The 19193-nt window shown below is 44.5% G+C and overlaps 1 protein-coding gene across 3 annotated transcripts in view; it reads left to right on the forward strand.

Annotated features, from left to right (window-relative positions):
* cep192 (centrosomal protein 192) overlaps window positions 1-19193 on the forward strand; it is a 239969-nt gene that overhangs the window by 14431 nt on the left and 206345 nt on the right. For all 3 annotated transcript variants that reach the window (XM_068031195.1, XM_068031194.1, XM_068031193.1), the window contains exons 4-5: window positions 4662-4834; window positions 6589-6644. In XM_068031195.1, coding sequence (XP_067887296.1) covers window positions 4662-4834; window positions 6589-6644 — 229 coding nt within the window. The remainder of the gene's footprint in view (window positions 1-4661; window positions 4835-6588; window positions 6645-19193) is intronic.

A 19193-nucleotide genomic window follows, 5' to 3' on the forward strand; every position in this document is an offset into this window, starting at 1 on the left:
CAAAGTGCTGGAAAAATTCAGCAAGTCTGGCAGCATCTGTGGAGCGAGAAGTAGAGTTAAGGTTTCAGGTCAGTGACCCTTCTGTTTCACAAGAAGACTTTGGCAAGTGGTTGTTTGAAAGAGACTGAAAAAGCAAAAGGCTGGAATGGTTGTTTTGGCTGAGAAAGAGCCATGTTGAACAGTAGAATGCCTCTAAGATCTGTAAATGAACAAGTGTATAAAGAAAAGATGGTCCAACGGTTAAAGGCTTTCTTAATGGACAAACCACTGAGTTTGGAACGTGTTTTCTGATCTGCTGTGGCGAATCAAGTAACAGAGTTTTGGTACTTCCGGAAAGGCTGCTTGGACTAAACAGACAACAAAGCAGCCAATTGAAGCAGTTGCTTTGACTGCAGGCAGAGAAGCCTGCTCTGATGACTGACCATTCGCAAATACGACTTGGGCAGCTGTCTTCGGTGCCTTAGACTTGCATAAGGCGAGACTGATGAAGCTACACCACTGGGACTGTTGAGCAAAACCATGGAAGTTCTGGAAGGGTGTGCAGTTTTGGTGGAGAACATATCGGTGGGGTTCAGATTTCAGAGAAACTGCCGTGGAGTGGAAACCGTCGTTTGCATCTTGGGAAGATGGGATCTGGAGGTCTACTTGAAACGTTTAGTGACCTGATGGACTTTGGGACTGTTGGCCATCTTGCTGAAAGTACTGTCAAAGGACTAGTGAGCGATATCATTTGTTACATCTGATAGTTGATGTGCAACCTTTAAGATACGTATCAGCTGTGATTTAACAGTTACTTCATATTTAAATTATATTGCTTTTGGTTTGAATGTTAAAATTAAAATTTATAAAAGTGAAATTTTGTCCGTTTGGTTTTTGTTTCCTAAATTGGGGTCTGTCGGTGGATTCAGTTCTTTTGGTTTGTTGGTGGTCTCCACGGGGATCATAATTCCAAACTTGGTAGTGTGACAGACAGTGAGGATGATATAAATCGACTGCAACAGGACATAGACGACAGAATGGGATTACAAGTGACAGATGGAATTTAATGTAGACAAGTGAGGTAATGCATTTTGGCAGAAGGAATAGGGAGCTACAATAGACTAAAATAGCGCAGGTCTAAAGAGTACAGGGACGGAGGGACCTGGGGGTTCATGTGCATCGATCTTTGAAGGTGACAGGACATATTGAGAGAGTGGTTAGCAAAGCACATGGGATCTTAGGCTTCATAAATAGAGGTGATGAGTAGAAAAGCAAGCAAGTTATGCTGAACCTGTAAAGCTTTGGTTAGATCACAACTGGAGTATTGTGCCCAGTTCTGGTCACCATATTTTAGGGAGGCTGTGAGGGTCCTTGACAGGGAGCAGAGGAGATTTACCTGAATGCTTCTAGGGGTGAAGAATTTCAGTTGTAAGGTTAGGTTGGATATGCTGAGGTTGTTCTCCTTGGAGCAAAGGAAATTGAGAGATTTGACAAAGTTGTACAAGGATTATAATGGTTCTAGATAAGGTAGACGAAGAAAAGCTATTGCCATTATCAGATGGTACAAGGACTGGGGACACCAATTTAAGGTTTTGAGCTGGAGATGCAGGGCGAATGTGAGGAACAATTTTTTTATGTAACGGGTGGTCACGACTAAGTCAATGCCTATGAGGGTGGTGGAAGCGGAGACGATCAGTGATTTCAAAAGGAAATTGGATGGATACTTGAAGGAAATAAACTTGCAGGGCAACTTGTTTTGAGCTGGAGAATGGGATTGATTGGATTGCTTGACACAGTCGGCATGGACTCAATGGGTCCAGTGGCCTCCCAAGCCTAGATTGTAATATATATCAAAAAGACCAGTGGTCCAAATACCAAAACCTGGGCAACACCACTGTATATTTTCCACCAGTCTGATAAACAACCACTACTCTCTGCTGTCTCTTAGCATGTTTCGAATCTTTCTCTTGGGCAATCCCTCGGTATTGAGGATGACTTCCTTCCACTCTGTTCGATGGGTTCTGAGATGGCTGATGTCCAATGCGTGATCTGCAAACTCTGCCACCTGAGGGGCAGGTGATGTTTCAAGAGTTAAATGATTAGTTTGGAGGTTTGTGTGCTCCCTCCGATGCCTCGACTTGGCCTTCACATGTTCTCAATGCCGTCTCTTGGTGTACGATGTCTTCTTGAATGAGCTTTCTTCATCTAGGATGGTCACGAGCCAGAGACTTTCATGAGTCGTTGGGGATGTTTGATCTCTTCAAGGATGCTTTGAGAATTTCTCTAAAGCGTTTCCGCTGTCCTCCTGGGAGTTGCCTGCAGCGACCAACTTCTGAGTAGAACAGCTACTTTGGGGGTCTGGTGTCAGGCATGCGAATGACATGTCCTGCCCAGCAGAACTGATACTGGGCAGGTTGGCTTGGGAGCGGACGCTGCTGTTTTATCGCCTTTACCGCTGGATTTGAAGGATCTTGTGGAGGCACCTCTGGTACTTCTCCAGTGCTTGAGGTGCCTGCTGTAGGTTATCTGAATCTCAGCGCAGGGATCACTGCCTAATAAACCATGATCTTATTCTCGGGTTTGAGATCCTGTTCCGCAAACTCTGTCTCCCTCAGTGGGCCGAAGGCTAAGCTGGCACATTGGAGGTGACGATGAGCCTTGTCGTATATGTCTGCCTTTTCTGAGAGGAGGATCCCAAGATAGGAAAAATGGCTGACACTTTCCAGGATCTCCGTTGATCTTGATTGACGGGGGGAGATGTTGTAGCTGGTTGGAAGAGGGTCCTCATTTTCCAAATGTTGAGTGAAGAACCATTTTCTCATGCTTTGGAGAAGATGACCGTGATCTGGAACTCCATTTCAGAGTGAGCGCGCATGCAAAAATCAACTGCATACTTGAAGCTCGATGACTGACTGAGGTTGGAGCGATTTTGGATTTGGATTGAAGGTGGCGCAGATTGAACGGTTTCCTGTCTGTTCTCTATCTTACCTTCGATCCACACTGCCATTGACCTTTTTAATCCCTTGGGTTCAGTTTTGCTTCCAAGTCTATTATGTAACAAATCCTGATGCTTTAGCCTGGGCCTCTGATTGCTAGTTCAGTGACATTACCGCTATGCCACCATCTCCCCTCTTAGACCACAACTTGAGTACTGTGTACAGTTCTGGTCGTCACGTTATAGGAAAGATGTGGTTGCACTGGAGAGGGTGCAGAGGAGATTCACCAGGATGTTGCCAGGTCTGGAAAATTTTACTGAGGAAAGGCTGGATAGGTTGAATCTCTTTTCCTTGGAAAAGAGGAGGCTGAAGGGCGCAGTGGTTAGCACCGAAGCCTCACAGCTCCAGCGACCCGAGTTCGATTCTGGGTACTGCCTGTGCGGAGTTGGCAGGTTCTCCCTGTGACTGCGTGGGTTTTTGCCGGGTGCTCCGGTTTCCTCCCACAGCCAAAGACTTGCAGGTTGATAAGTAAATTGGCCATTATAAATTACCCCTAGTTGTAGGTAGGTGGTAGGGGAATTGAGGGAAGATGGGGATGTGGTAGGAATATGGGATTAATGTAGGATTAGTATAAATGGGTGGATGATGGTCAGCATAGACTCGGTGGGCCGAAGGTCCTTTTCAGTGCTGTATCTCTAAATATATAAATATTAATTGAGGAGTTAGCCTATTGACCTTAGCAGAGAGGTCAAAAAACCAGCAGGCATAGGTTTAAAGAAATTGGTAAAAAGATTCGAGGGGAGATAAGGTAACATTTTTTTCACCGAGGGTGGTGGGAACGTGGAAGTTACTGCCTGAAAGAGGCAGAAACTCTCAACACATTTGAAAATTACTTGGATGTCTACTTGAAAAGCTATGACCTGCAGGACTACGAACCTAGTGCAGGAAGGTGGGATTAAGCTAGGTAGTTCTTTGTTGATATGCACGGACACAATGGGCTGAATGGGCTCCTTCTGTGTTGTCAAACTTTATATGATTTCTAAGATGCATCAGAACAAAGACTTTTACAAATAAATTTCTTGAACTGTGTAAATTAGATGCTATTTTGCAGTGTTCAAAGGCGATGTTTGTGGAGCAAGAATGGAAACTTCTTATGGTTCAGAAACTTAAATAAAATGTATTGGTCATGAAACAATTAACTTAGTAAATTCTATTTTTTGCGCATAATCAAAACTTGATTAACTCAGTTGCCAGGTAGAAATCTATATTCACTTACTTTGTAGAAATATCTAACAGAAACCAGAATATTATCCTAGTGAACTGTAGCGACAGAAAAATCCATTCATTAAAGTAGTCAGAGTTTTTTGTATTGCACCTAACATTACCATCTCTAAGGCTGCCTTCAGTGGCTTTGTTACTAAATCATAAACAGAGGGATGTGTTTCACCATCGGGCATGGCAATCCCCCACGAGCATCCAAATACATTTATTAGTGCTAGCTGAAGAGTATCATAGATGTTAGCCATGCTAGGTGCTTTGCCTGACACATTTGAGAATAGTCAAGTGTGGAGGAAACATTGGGGGAAAGAGTTTTAAAATTTTGATTGTAGCAGAGTTAGACCATTATTAAACCTATGATGGTCAATATTTAGTTCATTTTACAATATGAATGATGCACATTTTAAAATACCCCCAAACTGATGAATGGATTTCTACCATTACAATTCTTTCTTTTTTTTTACACAGAGAAAATGTTGATGACTTCATTGATGCTCATTGTATTTCTGATGTGATGGAAAAGCACTTGGATGAATTTGTTTCTTCTCCCTCAGAAGTAAATCTCCAACAGGCATTAACAGGGCAAAACAACAATAGACAAGATGCCAAATTTGGATTATTGCCGATTGGAAAATTGGATGGTATGTCTGTGCAGCCATTCTGAATATTTCAATAGTCAACCCTCAAATTTAATTTGATAAAATATTGGTAAATTTTCTTGACAATAAACAGTGGGTTGAATTATTGAATTTGACCTCACCGTAGTCTCCACATTTGGTTTATTAATTTAAGGGAAGAAATGGAGTTGTTAATAAAGTTCAAATTAACTCTTAATCAATGTATTACATGTTGGCAGTGCATACTTGCAAGTTGACAAGAATATGTATAACTTGAATCCACATCATTTACTGTGCCAGTTTGCAAGCACGGAGTAGTAAATCATCTGTCTCTGGCATTGACTTAATTAAACGATTAAATGATTTAATTAAACAATTAGGATATTTTTGTGTATAAAATTGTCCAGTGCAGAAAAAGTTGTTTCAAATATGAGACATTTAGAGTTTGATTTTACGTTGACCTACATTAGCTATAAATATGCAATACAAAGTCATATGACTGTAGGAATTAGTTCATGAAAATAGACCAAGTTCTATTTAGTATGCCTGGTTGTCATATGACACAATAGTGGAGTTGTTGATTAACCATGGCAATGAACTGCTCTCAATTAATCTGCAACAGACATAAACATGAGGTGAGGAAAACATCTAATGGTGAAAGCTTTGGGAACCATAGGACCAAAGTCACCTTTTCTTCCCAAGCGTGCTACACTTCCCACGCCACCTGTCATGTATCATTGCTCATGTAATGTATCCCAAAGTATTAGTTATATCTACAGCAGTAATGATGAGGCACCAGCTATTGAAAATTTATATGTTTTCACAATTTTTAAGGATAGATCTGTATAACATATTAGAAATCTTGCATCTGTGTCCATGTCCTGTCCTATTGAGGCCCCTGTAGTGTTCTTGCTGCTGTAGCTAAATCAGCCATCTTAGCCTTCCAAGGTTTCTACTGACACCTTTTCAGCGCTGTCACATCATAGAAACAGGAGTAGGCCATTTAATCCCTCAAGCCTGTTTTGCCATTTGGTGAGATCATGACTGATTTGCGACCTAACTTCATGTACCTGCCTTTGCCCCATATTCCTTTGGCAAACAAAAATCTATCAATTTCAGATTTAAAATGAACAATTGATCTAGCATCAGTGACTTTGTAGAAGGGAGCTGCAGACTTCTGCCACCCTTTGTCTGCAGAACTGTTCACTAATTTCACTCCTGAAAAGTCCAGCTTTAGTTTTTTAAACAGTTCTCCCTAGTCCTAGACTCTCCAACCAATGCATTTACAGCCATGCTACTGAAACGTTAAATTCATGGTAACTAGGGTACAGTAGCATAGTGGTTATGCTTGTGGAATAATAAGCCAAAGGCCTTGACAGCTAATCCAGAAAATGCAAGTCTCAGCATGATGGTTTGAGATTTTGAATTCAGTTTTTAAAAAAAAAATCTGGAAATAAAAACAATATCAGGAAAAAAATAACTGATTCACAAATGTCTTTTGGTGAAGGAAAGCTGTCATTCTTGCAGGATATGACTCCAGTCCCAAACCAACATGGCTGGCTTTTCACTGCCCTTTGAAGTGTCCTGCCAAGCCACTCGGTTGTATGGGGCTGCTTCAGTACCTAATGGCACTGTGGAGCACCTTCACCACACAGGCATCAGCACCTCAAATAAAGACCAGCCTTGTAGGCAATGGCCACATCCTGCAAATGAATTAAAAATACTTTAATCTTATTAAAATATTTTTGTTTGCTTAAATTTATTGCTTGCTTTTGCAGAGTTTTCTCCTGGGTTGGATAGTTTGACTGATGATACCAACAAAAAAACAAATAAGGTATTTGCAGCCAGAGTATGTAATTGTTTTTCTGCATGTTGTATTTTTTATTGCATTATAGCTAACTTTAACCAAAAGTCCGTAAACTTTCAAATGATATGAATTTTTGATTGCTAAATGCCCACTTTCTGCATTATTGAATAATTCAAATATTTTATAACATTTCATTATCAAAAGAGGAAGAATAGATGTCTTTCTGAAACTAAGTCTTAATTTTTAAAGCACCTGTGACAAACGTTTGAAATATTGTAAATGAATATGCAAGCTCCTTTGCTTAACTCGCATTCAGTGCCACTTGGCTCCAAGCCTCATTACACTCGGTCCAAACATGGATCAAAGAGCTGGATTCAAGAAGTGAGAGTGATTGCCCTTGACATCAAAGCAGCATGTGACCAAGTGCAGCATCAAGGAACCGAACAAAATTGAATTCAATGGGAATCGGGTAAAACTCTTCACTGATTGGATTCATAACTAGCACAAAGGAAGATGGCTGTTGTTGCTAGAGGCCAATCATTTCAGCCTGAGAAGATCACTGTAGGAGTTCTTCGGGGTTGTGTCCTAGGTACAACAATCTTCAGCTGCTTCATCAATGACTTTCCCTCTAACATAAGATCAGAAGTGGGGATCTTGACTGCACAGTATTCAGTTCCATTTGCAACTTCTCAGATACTGAAACAGTCTGTGCGCTCATGGAGCGAGACCTGGACTATATTCGGGCTTGGGTTGATAAGTGGCAAGTTATATTTGTGCCACACACGTTGCCAGGCAATGACTATCAGTAACAAGAGAGCATCTAACCATCTCCCCTTGACATTCAGTGATATTATCATTTCTGAATTCCCCCACCATCAACATCCTGGGGGTTGCCATGACCAGAAACTTAACTGGACCAGCTATATAAGTACTGTGGCCGCAAGAGCAGGTCAGAGACTGGGAATTTTGTGGCGAGTAACTCACCACCAGACTCCCCAGAAGCCTGTCCACAATCTACAAGATACAAGTCAGGTGTGTGATACAATACTCACTACTTGCCTTAATGTCTAGCTGCAATAACACTGAAAAAGCTTGCCAATTAAGGCGAGGCTAGGTGTGGAGCAGCACTGTTAAGTGATCGGGCTTTTCGTCTGAATCAAATGGGAGGGAAAGAAAATAGTGAAGTGACATCACAAGATGAGTCACATGGGGTGAGTTATTGGTAAGCTTTTGATTCAAATTAAATTAACACAATTAACAAAGTAAGATTAGATGTTTTAGTATAACAACAAAAGCCAATTTGATAAATTCTCATAATTAGTGTTCAATTGATCAGATCTAGGGATAAAGTTAAATATCAAGAGATAGTAATTAAAATCTGAAGTATATGGACAATAAGAGTTAAATGAAAGATTTGTTAATTCCCTATTAAAAAAGTGACATCAGGAATGAGTGAATAGGTGGCAAATGAAATTTAATGCAGAAAAGTGTGAAGCAATACATTTTGGTAGGAAGAATGAGGAAAGACAATATATTTTTAAAATTCTAAAATGTGTGCAGGAGCAGAAGGAACTAAGGTATATGAGAAAGCAGTTGAGAAGGCATGGGGATTTGGGGCTTTATAAATAGGGGCACTGAGTATAAAAGCGAAGAAGCTACGGTGAACCATCTCAAACACTTGTTTGGCCTCAAGTGGAGTATTGTGTCCAATTCTGGGTGCTGCACATTAGGAAGGTTGTGAAAGCGTTAGAGGGGGCAGGGTAAAGATTTACAAGAATTGTTCTAGGGATGAGGCACTTCAGTTATGACAATAGATTGGAGAAGCTGGGATTGTTCTCCTTGGAGAAGAGAACGTTGAGGGGAGATTTGGTAGAGGTGTTCAAAATCCTGGGGCGTCTGAACAGAGTAGATGAGGCGAAACTGTTCCAATTGATGGAAGGATCAAGAACCAGAGGACACCGATTTACGCAGCAAGTGGTTAGCACCTAGAATACACTGCCTGAGAGTGTGGTGGAGGCAGATTTAATTATGGCTTTCAAAAGGAAATTGGAAAATTAGCTAAAGAGTCCAGATTTGCAGGGCTAGGGGGATAAGATGGGAGTGGGAACTAGCTTAATTGTTTTTACAGAAAACCAGTATGGACACACTGGGCCAAATGGCCACCTTCTGTGCTGTAACCATTCTATGATTCGAGCACAAAAGAAGCAGCTGATTGGTGAGTCTTTATTTGTTTAAGTCTTCTGTTTATTTCTTGTAAGTCAGTTAATAGTCTAATAAGAAGACTCATGACTGGGAATCTCAGTCCTGTGGAATACACATCCTGTTGCATGTGGGAACTCTTGGACAACCACCTGTGCAGGAAGTATAGTCAGCTGGAGGAGCTTGAGTGGCAGCTGACATCACTGCAGTGCACCTCTGAGCATGAAAGTTTCATGGATAACCCATTTCTAGATGTAGTCACCTAACAGCTTAAGGATAAGCAAGCAGAGAGGGAATGGGTCACCACCACGCAGTCAGGGAGGATTAGGCAGATATTACAGGTGTCCCCAGAGTACATCCCGTCTCCAAGTGCTGATGAGTGGTAGTTCCACTGGGGAGTACAGCCAGAGCCAAGTCCATGGCACAGGGAGACAGTGATTTTGTGGTAATGTCAGTGGACTAGTAATTAAGAGGCCCAGGCTAATGCTCTGGGGCCACTGGTTTAAATCCCCCCAGAGCAGTTGATGGAATTTAAATTCAATGAATTCAACTGACAGATAAAGATCTTGAATTGAAAGCTAGTCTCAGTAATGGTGCCATGAAACTATCATTGATTATTATAAACACCATCTGGTTCACCAATATCCTTTAGGGAAGGAAATCTGCCATCCTTACTTGGTCTGGCCTACATACGACTTCAGACCCACAGCAATGTGGTTGACTGAACTGCCCATTGAAATGGCCTAGCAAGCCATTCAAAACTTGGCTCAAAAATGGGCAGGACTAAGTACTAAGTATTCCTGGTTACAAGGGGTTCAGGAAAGATAGGGTGCAGGGTTGACCATATTGATTAAGAAAAATATTACACTGCTGGAGAGAGGATGTCTGAGAGGGGTCAAGGACAGAATCTATTTGATTAGCACTAAGAAACAGTAGGGGTTCCATTACACTACGTGTATTATATAGGCCACCAACTAGTGGGAAAGATAGAGTAACAAATTTGCAAGGAAATCAGAGGTGCAAGAATTAGAGTAGTGATACTGGGGGATTTTATTCTAATATAGACTTGGATAGTAATATTGTAAAGGGCAGAGAGGGGTGGAGAGCTTTTAAGTGTGCTCAGGAGAAGTTTCTAGATCAGTATATTTCCAGCCCAACGATGGAGGCATTGCTGGATCTTGTTCTGGGGAATGAGGTGGATCAGTGCCAGGAGGGGAACATTTTGGGGGCAGTGCTCATAAGTTTAGGTTAGCTATGGAAAAGGACGAAGAGCAATCCAGAGTAAAAATACTTAATTAAGGAAAGGTCAATTTCAATGGGGTGAGAATAGATGTGGCCCAGGTAAATGGGTATCAAATTGGCAGGCAAAACTGGAACCAAATAATGGGCTGCCTTCAGTTGAAGGATAAACAAAGCCAGAACTTTCTGGATGATAGTGACAGAGTAAGATGAAGCAGAGAAAGGGTTCTTTTTTTCTTTTGGGGCTCCTTATCTCGAGAGACAATGGATACGTGCCTGGAGGTGGTCAGTGGTTTGTGAAGCAGCGCCTGGAGTAGCTATAAAGGCCAATTCTGGAGTGACAGGCTCTTCCACAGGTGCTGCAGAGAAATTTGTTTGTCGGGGCTGTTGCACAGTTGGCTCTCCCCTTGCGCCTCTGTCTTTTTTCCTGCCAATTACTAAGTCTCTTCGACTCGCCACAATTTAGCCCTGTCTTTATGGCTGCCCGCCAGCTCTGGCGAATGCTGGCAACTGACTCCCACGACTTGTGATCAATGTCACACGATTTCATGTCGCGTTTGCAGACGTCTTTATAACGGAGACATGGACGGCCGGTGGGTCTGATACCAGTGTCGAGCTCGCTGTACAATGTGTCTTTGGGGATCCTGCCATCTTCCATGCGGCTCACATGGCCAAGCCATCTCAAGCGCCGCTGACTCAGTAGTGTGTATAAGCTGGGGGTGTTGGCCGCTTCAAGGACTTCTGTGTTGGAGATATAGTCCTGCCACCTGATGCCAAGTATTCTCCGAAGGCAGCGAAGATGGAATGAATTGAGACGTCGCTCTTGGCTGGCATACGTTGTCCAGGCCTCGCTGCCGTAGAGCAAGGTACTGAGGACACAGGCCTGATGCACTCGGACTTTTGTGTTCCGTGTCAGTGCGCCATTTTCCCACACTCTCTTGGCCAGTCTGGACATAGCAGTGGAAGCCTTACCCATGCGCTTGTTGATTTCTGCATCTAGAGACAGGTTACTGGTGATTGTTGAGCCTAGGTAGGTGAACTCTTGAACCACTTCCAGAGCGTGGTCACCAATATTGATGGATGGAGCATTTCTGACATCCTGCCCCATGATGTTCGTTTTCTTGAGGCTGATGGTTAGGCCAAATTCATTGCAGGCAGATGCAAACCTGTCGATGAGACTCTGCAGGCACTCTTCAGTGTGAGATGTTAAAGCAGCATCGTCAGCAAAGAGGAGTTCTCTGATGAGGACTTTCCGTACTTTGGACTTCGCTCTTAGACGGGCAAGGTTGAACAACCTGCCCCCTGATCTTGTGTGGAGGAAAATTCCTTCTTCAGAGGATTTGAACGCATGTGAGAGCAGCAGGGAGAAGAAAATCCCAAAAAGTGTGGGTGCGAGAACGCAGCCCTGTTTCACACCACTCAGGATAGGAAAGGGCTCTGATGAGGAGCCACCATGTTGAATTGTGCCTTTCATATTGTCATGGAATGAGGTGATGATACTTAGTAGCTTTGGTGGACACCCAATCTTTTCTAGTAGTCTGAAGAGACCACGTCTGCTGACGAGGTCAAAGGCTTTGGTGAGATCAATGAAAGCAATGTAGAGGGGCATCTGTTGTTCACGGCATTTCTCCTGTATCTGACGAAGGGAGAACAGCATGTCAATGGTCGATCTCTCTGCACGAAAGCCACACTGTGCCTCAGGGTAGACGCGCTTGGCCAGCTTCTGGAGCCTGTTCAGAGCGACTCGAGCAAAGACTTTCCCCACGATGCTGAGCAAGGAGATTCCACGGTAGTTGTTGCAGTCACCGCGGTCACCTTTGTTTTTATAGAGGGTGATGATGTTGGCATCGCGCATGTCCTGGGGTACTGCTCCCTCGTCCCAGCACAGGCATAGCAGTTCATGTAGTGCTGAGAGTATAGCAGGCTCATATGACAAATGTCATGTGGATAATGCAATTGAGATTGAGTATAGATAGTTCAGAAGGGAAATAAAAATGAGAAGCCGAGAGCGAGTAGGAGAAGAAACTGGCAACTAACATAAAAGGGAATCCAAAAGTCTTCTATCGGCATATAAATCGTAAAATGGTTGTAAAAAGAGTAGGGCTTCTTGAGGATGGATTGACACATTGAGGCAGCGGGCGTGGCTGAGGTACTAAATAACTACTTTGCATCTGTCTTTACCAAGGAAGAAGATGCTGCCCAAGTCACAGTGAAAGAGGTGGTAGTTGAGGCACTGAGTGGGCTAAAAAATTGATTAAGTATTAGAAAAGCTGGCTGCACTTATAGTTGACAAGTCACCAGGACCAGATCAAATGGATCCAAGGGTACCGAGGGATGTAAGGGTGGAAATTTCAGAGGCATTGGCCACAATCTTCCACTCCTCCTTTAGATACAGGGGTGGTGCCAGAGGACACGAGATTTGCAAATAATACACCACTGTTCAAACAACAGTGTAAGGATAAACCCAGCATTTGCAGGTCAGTCAGTTTAACCTCGGTATTGGTAAAGCTTTTGGAAACAACAATCCAGGATAATAACAAATGTGGATTAATTAAGGAAAGCCAGCATGAATTTAAGGGCAAATTGTGTTCAAAATGCTTGAGTTTTTTGATGAGTTAACAGAGGGTTGATGTGGTGTACATGGACTTTAAAAAGGCATTTGATAAATTGCCACATACCAGGCTTGTCAGCAGATTTGAAGCCCATATAAAAGGGACAGTGGCAGCATGGATATGAAGTTGGCTGAGTGACAGGAAATAGAGGAGTGTTGAATGTTAGTTTTTTTTTTGGACTGGAGGAACGTGTATAGTGGGGTTCCCCATGGGTTGGTATTCGGCCCACTGCTTTTATGATCTATATTAATGACCTAATGTGTGTGCAGGACACTTTACAATTTGCGGTGACGCAAAACTTGGGAGTATTGTGAACTGTATCAAGGATAGTGATAGACAAAGAACAAAGAACAGGACAGCACAGGAACAGGCCATTCGGCCCTCCAAGCCTGCGCCGATCTTGATGCCTGCCTAAACTAAAACCTTCTGCACTTCCGGGGTCCGTATCCCTCTATTCCCATCCTATTCATGTATTTGTCAAGATGCCTCTTAAACGTCTCTATGGTACCTGCTTCCACCACCTCCCCCGGAAACAAGTTCCTGGCACTCACCACCCTCTGTGTAAAGAACTTGCCTCGCACATCCCCTCTAAACTTTGCCCCTCTCACCTTAAATCTATGTCCCCTAGTAACTGACTCTTCCACCCTGGGAAAAAGCTTCTGACTATCCACTCTGTCCATGCCGCTTATAACTTTGTAAACCTCTATCATGTCGCCCCTCCACCTCCATCGTTCCAGTTAAAACAATCCGAGTTTATCTAACCTCTCCTCAATGCTAATGCCCTCAAGACCAGGCAACATCCTGGTAAACCTCTTCTGTACCCTCTCCAAAGCCTCCATGTCCTTCTGGTAGTGTGGCGACCAGAATTGCATGCAATATTCTAAGTGTGGCCTAACTAAGGTTCTGTGCAGCTGCAGCATGACTTGCCTATTTTTATACTCTGTGCCCCGACCGATGAAGGCAAGCATGCCGTATGCCTTCTTGACTACCTTATCCACCTGCGTTGCCACTTTGTGACCTGTGGATCTGTACGCCCAGATCTCTCTGCCTGTCAATAGTCCTAAAGGTTCTGCCATTTACTGCATACTTCCCACCTGCATTAGACCTTCCAAAATACATTACTTCACATTTGTCTGAATTAAACTCCATCTGCCATTTCTCCGCCCAAGTCTCGAACCGATCTATATCCTGCTGTATCCTCTGACAATCCTCATCACTGTCCGCAACTCCACCTACCTTTGTGTCGTCCGCAAACTTACTAATTACACCAGCTACATTTTCCTCCAAATCATTTATATATACTACAAACAGCAAAGGTCCCAGCACTGATCCCTGCGGAACACCACTAGTCACATCCCTCCATTCAGAAAAGCACCCTTCCACTGCTACCCTCTGTCTTCTATGACCGAGCCAGTTCTGTATCCATCTTGCCAGCTCCCCTCTGATCCCATGTGAATTAACCTTTTGTATCAGTCTGCCATGAGGGACCTTGTCAAAGGCTTTACTGAAGTCCATATGGATGACATCCACTGCCCTTCCTTCATCAATCATCTTTGTCACTTTCTCAAAAAACTCCATCAAATTAGTGAGACACGACCTCCACTTCACAAAACCATGCTGCCTCTCGCTATAAGTCCATTTGTTTCCAAATGGGAGTAAATCTTGTCCTGAAGAATCCTCTCTAATAATTTCCCGACCACTGAGGTAAGGCTCGCCGGCCTATAATTTCCTGGATTATCCTTGCTACCCTTCTTAAACAAAGGAACAACATTGGCTATTCTCCAGTCCTCTGGGACCTCACCTGTAGCCAATGAGGATGCAAATATTTCTGTCAAGGCCCCAGCAATTTCTTCCCTTGCCTCCCTCAGTATTCTGGGGTAGATCCCATCAGGCCCTGGGGACTTATCTACCTTAATGCTTTGCAAGACACCCAACACCACCACCTTTTTGATAATGAGATGACTGAGACTATCGACACTCCCTTCCCTAGGCTCATGCTCCACCAAGTCCTTCTCCTTGGTGAATACTGATGCAAAGTACTCATTTAGTACCTCGCCCATTTCCTCTGGCTCCACACACAGATTCCCTTCTCTGTCCTTGAGTGGGCCAACCCTTTCCCTGGTTACCCTCTTGCTCTTTATATACGTATAAAAAGCCTTGGGATTTTCCTTAATCCTGTTTGCCAATGACTTCTCATAACCCCTTTTAGCCCTCCTGACTCCTTGCTTAAGTTCCTTCCTACTTTCTTTATACTCCTCAAGGGATTCGTCTGTTCCTAGCCTTCCAGCCCTTACGAATGCTTCCTTTTTCTTTTTGACGAGGCTCACAATATCCGCGTTATCCAAGGTTCCCGAAACTTGCCAAACTTATCCTTCTTCCTCACAGGAACATGCTGGTCCTGGATTCTACTCAACTGACGTTTGAAAGACTCCCACATGTCAGATGTTGATTTACCCTCAAACAGCTGCCCCCAATCTAAATTCTTCAGTTCCTGCCTAATATTGTTCTAATTAGCCTTCCCCCAATTTAGCACCTTTACGCGAGGGCTACTCTTATCCTTATCCACAAGTACCTTAAAACATATGGAATTATGGTCACTGTTCCCGAAATGCTCCCCTACTGAAACTTCGACCACCTGGCTGGGCTCATTCCCCAATACCAGGTCCAGTACTGCCCCATCCCTAGTTGGACTATCTGCGTATTGTTTCAAGAAGCCCTCCTGGATGCTCCTTACAAATTCTGCCCCATCCAAGCCCCTAGCACTAAGTGAGTCCCAGTCAATATAGGGGAAGTTAAAATCACCCACCACCACAACCCTGTTACCTTTACATCTTTCCAAAATCTGTCTACATATCTGCTCCTCTACCTCCCGCTGGCTGTTGGGAGGCCTGTAGTAAACCCCCAGCATCGTGACTGCACCCTTCCTATTCCTGAGCTTCACCCATATTGCCTCGCTGCATGACCCCTCCGAGGTGTCCTCCCGCAGTACAGCTGTGATATTCTCCTTAACCAGTAATGCAACTCCCCCACCCCTTTTACATCCCCCTCTAACCCGCCTGAAGCTTCTAAATACTGGAACATTTAGCTGCCAATCCTGTCCTTCCCTCAACCAAGTCTCTGTAATAGCAATAACATCATAGTTCCAAGTACTAATCCAAGTTCATCTGCCTTACTTGTTATACTTCTTGCATTGAAACAAATGCACTTCAGACCACCAGTCCCGCTGTTCTCCGCAACATCTCCCTGCCTGCTCTTCCTCGTAGTCTTACTGGCCTTATTTACTAGTTCCCCTTCATTTATTTCACTTGCTGTCCTACTGCTCTGGTTCCCGCCCCCCTGCCAAACTAGTTTAAACCCTCCCGAGTGACGCTAGCAAACCTCGCAGCCAGGATATTTATGCCCCTCCAGTTTAGATGCAACCCGTCCTTGTACAGGTCCCATCTGTCCCTGAAGAGATCCCAATGGTCCAGATATCTGAAACCCTCCCTTCTACACCAGCTGTTCAGCCATGTGTTTAGCTGCACTATCTTTCTATTTCTAGCCTCACTGGCATGTGGCACAGGGAGTAATCCCAAGATTACAACCCTAGAGGTCCTGTTTTTTAACTTTCTACCTAACTATCGTCATGGAGAGGGACAGGAGCAGACGGGATGGGAAAATATTTAATTGGGGGAGGGGGAATTACAATGCTGTTAGGCAGGAACTGGGGAGCATAAATTGGGAACAGATGTTCTCGGGGAAATGCACGACAGAAATGTGGAGGTTGTTTAGGGAGCACTTGCTGCGACTGCTGGATAGGTTTGTCCCGATGAGGCAGGGAAGGGATAGTAGGGTGAAGGAACCTTGGATGACAAGAGATGTGGAACAGCTAGTCAAGAGGAAGAAGGGAGCTTACTAAGGTTGAGGAAGCAAGGATCAGACAGGGCTCTAGAGGGTTACAAGGTAGCCAGGAAGGAACTGAAGAATGGACTTAGGAGAGCTGGAAGGGGACATGAAAAAGTCTTGGCGGGTCGGATTAAGGAAAATCCCAAGGCGTTCTACACTTATGTGAGGAACAAGAGGATGGCCAGAGTGAGGGTAGGGCCGATCAGGGATAGTGGAGGGAACTTGTGCCTGGAGTCGGAGGTGGTAGGGGAGGTCCTAAATGAATACTTTGCTTCAGTATTCACTAGTGAGAGGGACCTGGTCGTTTGTGAGGACAGCGTGGAACAGGCTGATGTGCTCAAAGTGTTTGAGGTTAAGAGGGAGGATGTGCTGGAAATTTTGAATGATATGAGGACAGATAAGTCCCCGGGGCCAGACGGGATATACCCAAGGATATTACGGGAAGCGAGGGAAGAGATTGCTGCGCCTTTGGCGATGATCTTTGCGTTTTCACTGTCAACTGGAGTAGTACCGGATGATTGGAGGGTGGCAAATGTTATTCCCTTGTTCAAGAAAGGGAATAGGGATAACCCTGGGAATTACAGACCAGTCAGTCTTACGTCGGTAATGAGCAAATTATTGGAGAGGATTCTGAGAGACAGGATTTATGATTATTTGAAAAAGCATGGTTTGATTAGCGACAGTCAGCATGGCTTTGTAAGGGGCAGGTCATGCCTCACAAGCCTTATTGAATTCTTTGAAGATGTGACAAAACACATTGATGAAGGAAGAGCAGTGGATGTGGTATATATGGATTTTAGCAAGGCGTTTGATGAGGTTCCCCATGGTAGGCTCATTCAGAAAGTAAGGAGGCATGGGATTCAGGGAAAGTTGGCTGTCTGGATACAAAATTGGCTGGCCCATAGAAGTCAGAGGGTGGTAGTAGATGGAAAGTATTCAGCATGGAGCTCGGTGACCAGTGGTGTTCCACAAGGATCTGTTCTGGGACCTTTGCTCTTTGTGATTTTTATAAATGACTTGGATTAGGAAGTGGAAGGCTGGGTTAGCAAGTTTGCCGATGACACAAAGGTTGCTGGAGTTGTGGATAGTGTGGAAGGCTGTTGTAGGTTGCAGCGGGACATTGACAGGATGCAGAGCTGGGCTGAGAAGTGGCAGATGGAGTTCAACCTGGAAAAGTGTGAAGTGATCCATTTTGGAAGGTCGAATTTGAATGCGGAATACAGGCTTAAAGACAGGATTCTTGGCAGTGTGGAGGAAGAGAGGGATCTTGGAGTCCATGTCCGTAGATCGCTCAAAGTTGCCACCCAAGTTGATAGGGTTGTTAAGAAGACGTATGGTGTGTTGGCTTTCATTAACAGGGGGATTGAGTTTAAGAGCCGCGAGGTTATGCTGCAGCTCTATAAAGCCCTGGTTAGACCACACTTGGAATATTGTGTTCAGTTCTGGTCGCCTCATTATAGGGAGGATGTGGAAGCTTTAGAGAGAGTGCAGAGGAGATTTACCAGGATGCTGCCTGGACTGGAGGGCATGTCCTACGAAGAAAGATTGAGGGCGCTAGGGCTTTTCTCATTGGAGCGAAGAAGGATGAGAGGTGACTTGATAGAAGGATACAAGATGATGAGAGGCATAGATAGAGTGGATAGTCAGAGACTTTTTCCCAGGGTGGAAAGGGCTATCACCAGGGGGCATAATTTCAAGGTGATTGGAGGAAGGTTTCGGGGAGATGTCAGAGGTAGGTTCTTCACACAGAGTGGTGGGTGCGCAGAATGCGCTGCCAGCGGTGGTGGTAGAAGCAGATACGTTGGGGGCATTTAAGTGACTCTTGGATAGGTACATGGATGTTAGTAGAATGAAGGGTAGGTAGTTAGTTTGATCTTCGAGTCGGTTAAAGGTTCGGCACAACATTGTGGGCCGAAGGGCCTGTACTGTGCTGTACTTTTCTATGTTCTATGTTCTAACTCCCTAAACTCTCCCTGCATGACCTCATTGCTCTTACTGCCTATGACGTTGGTACCGATGTGTACCACAACCTCTGGCTGTTCACCCTCCCCCTTCAGAATGCCCCCTGTCCGTTCAGAGACATCCTTGACCCTGGCACCAGGGAGGCAACATACCATCCTGGAGTCTCTTTCACGTCCACAGAAGCGCCTATCTGTGCCCCTGACTATAGAGTCCCCTATAACTGTTGCTCTTCTGCGCTTTGTCCCTCCCTGCTGAACAACAGTGCCAGCCGTGGTGCCACTGCTCTGGCTGCTGCTGTTTTCCCCTGATAGGCCATCTCCCCCTCCCCCCCCCCCCCCCCCCCCAAACAGTATCCAAAACGGTATACTTGTTCGAGAGGGGAATAGCCACAGGGGATTCCTGCACTGACTGCCTGCCCCTTCTAGTGGTCACCCATCTATCTGCCTGCACCTTGGGTGTAACCACTTCTCTAAAACTCCTGTCTCTGACACTTTCTGCCACTTGCATGCTCCTAAGTGCATCCAGTTGCCGCTCCAACCGATTCATGTGGTCTGTGAGGAGCTGCAACTGGGTACACTTCCTGCAGATGTAGTTGTCCGGAACGCTGGAAGTGTCACGGACCTCCCACATCTCACAGGTGAAGCACTTCACCCCTCTAACTGTCATTTCTAGCACTAAT

Source organism: Heterodontus francisci, chromosome 5 (assembly GCF_036365525.1).
Source record: "Heterodontus francisci isolate sHetFra1 chromosome 5, sHetFra1.hap1, whole genome shotgun sequence".
NCBI lineage: Eukaryota > Metazoa > Chordata > Chondrichthyes > Heterodontiformes > Heterodontidae > Heterodontus > Heterodontus francisci.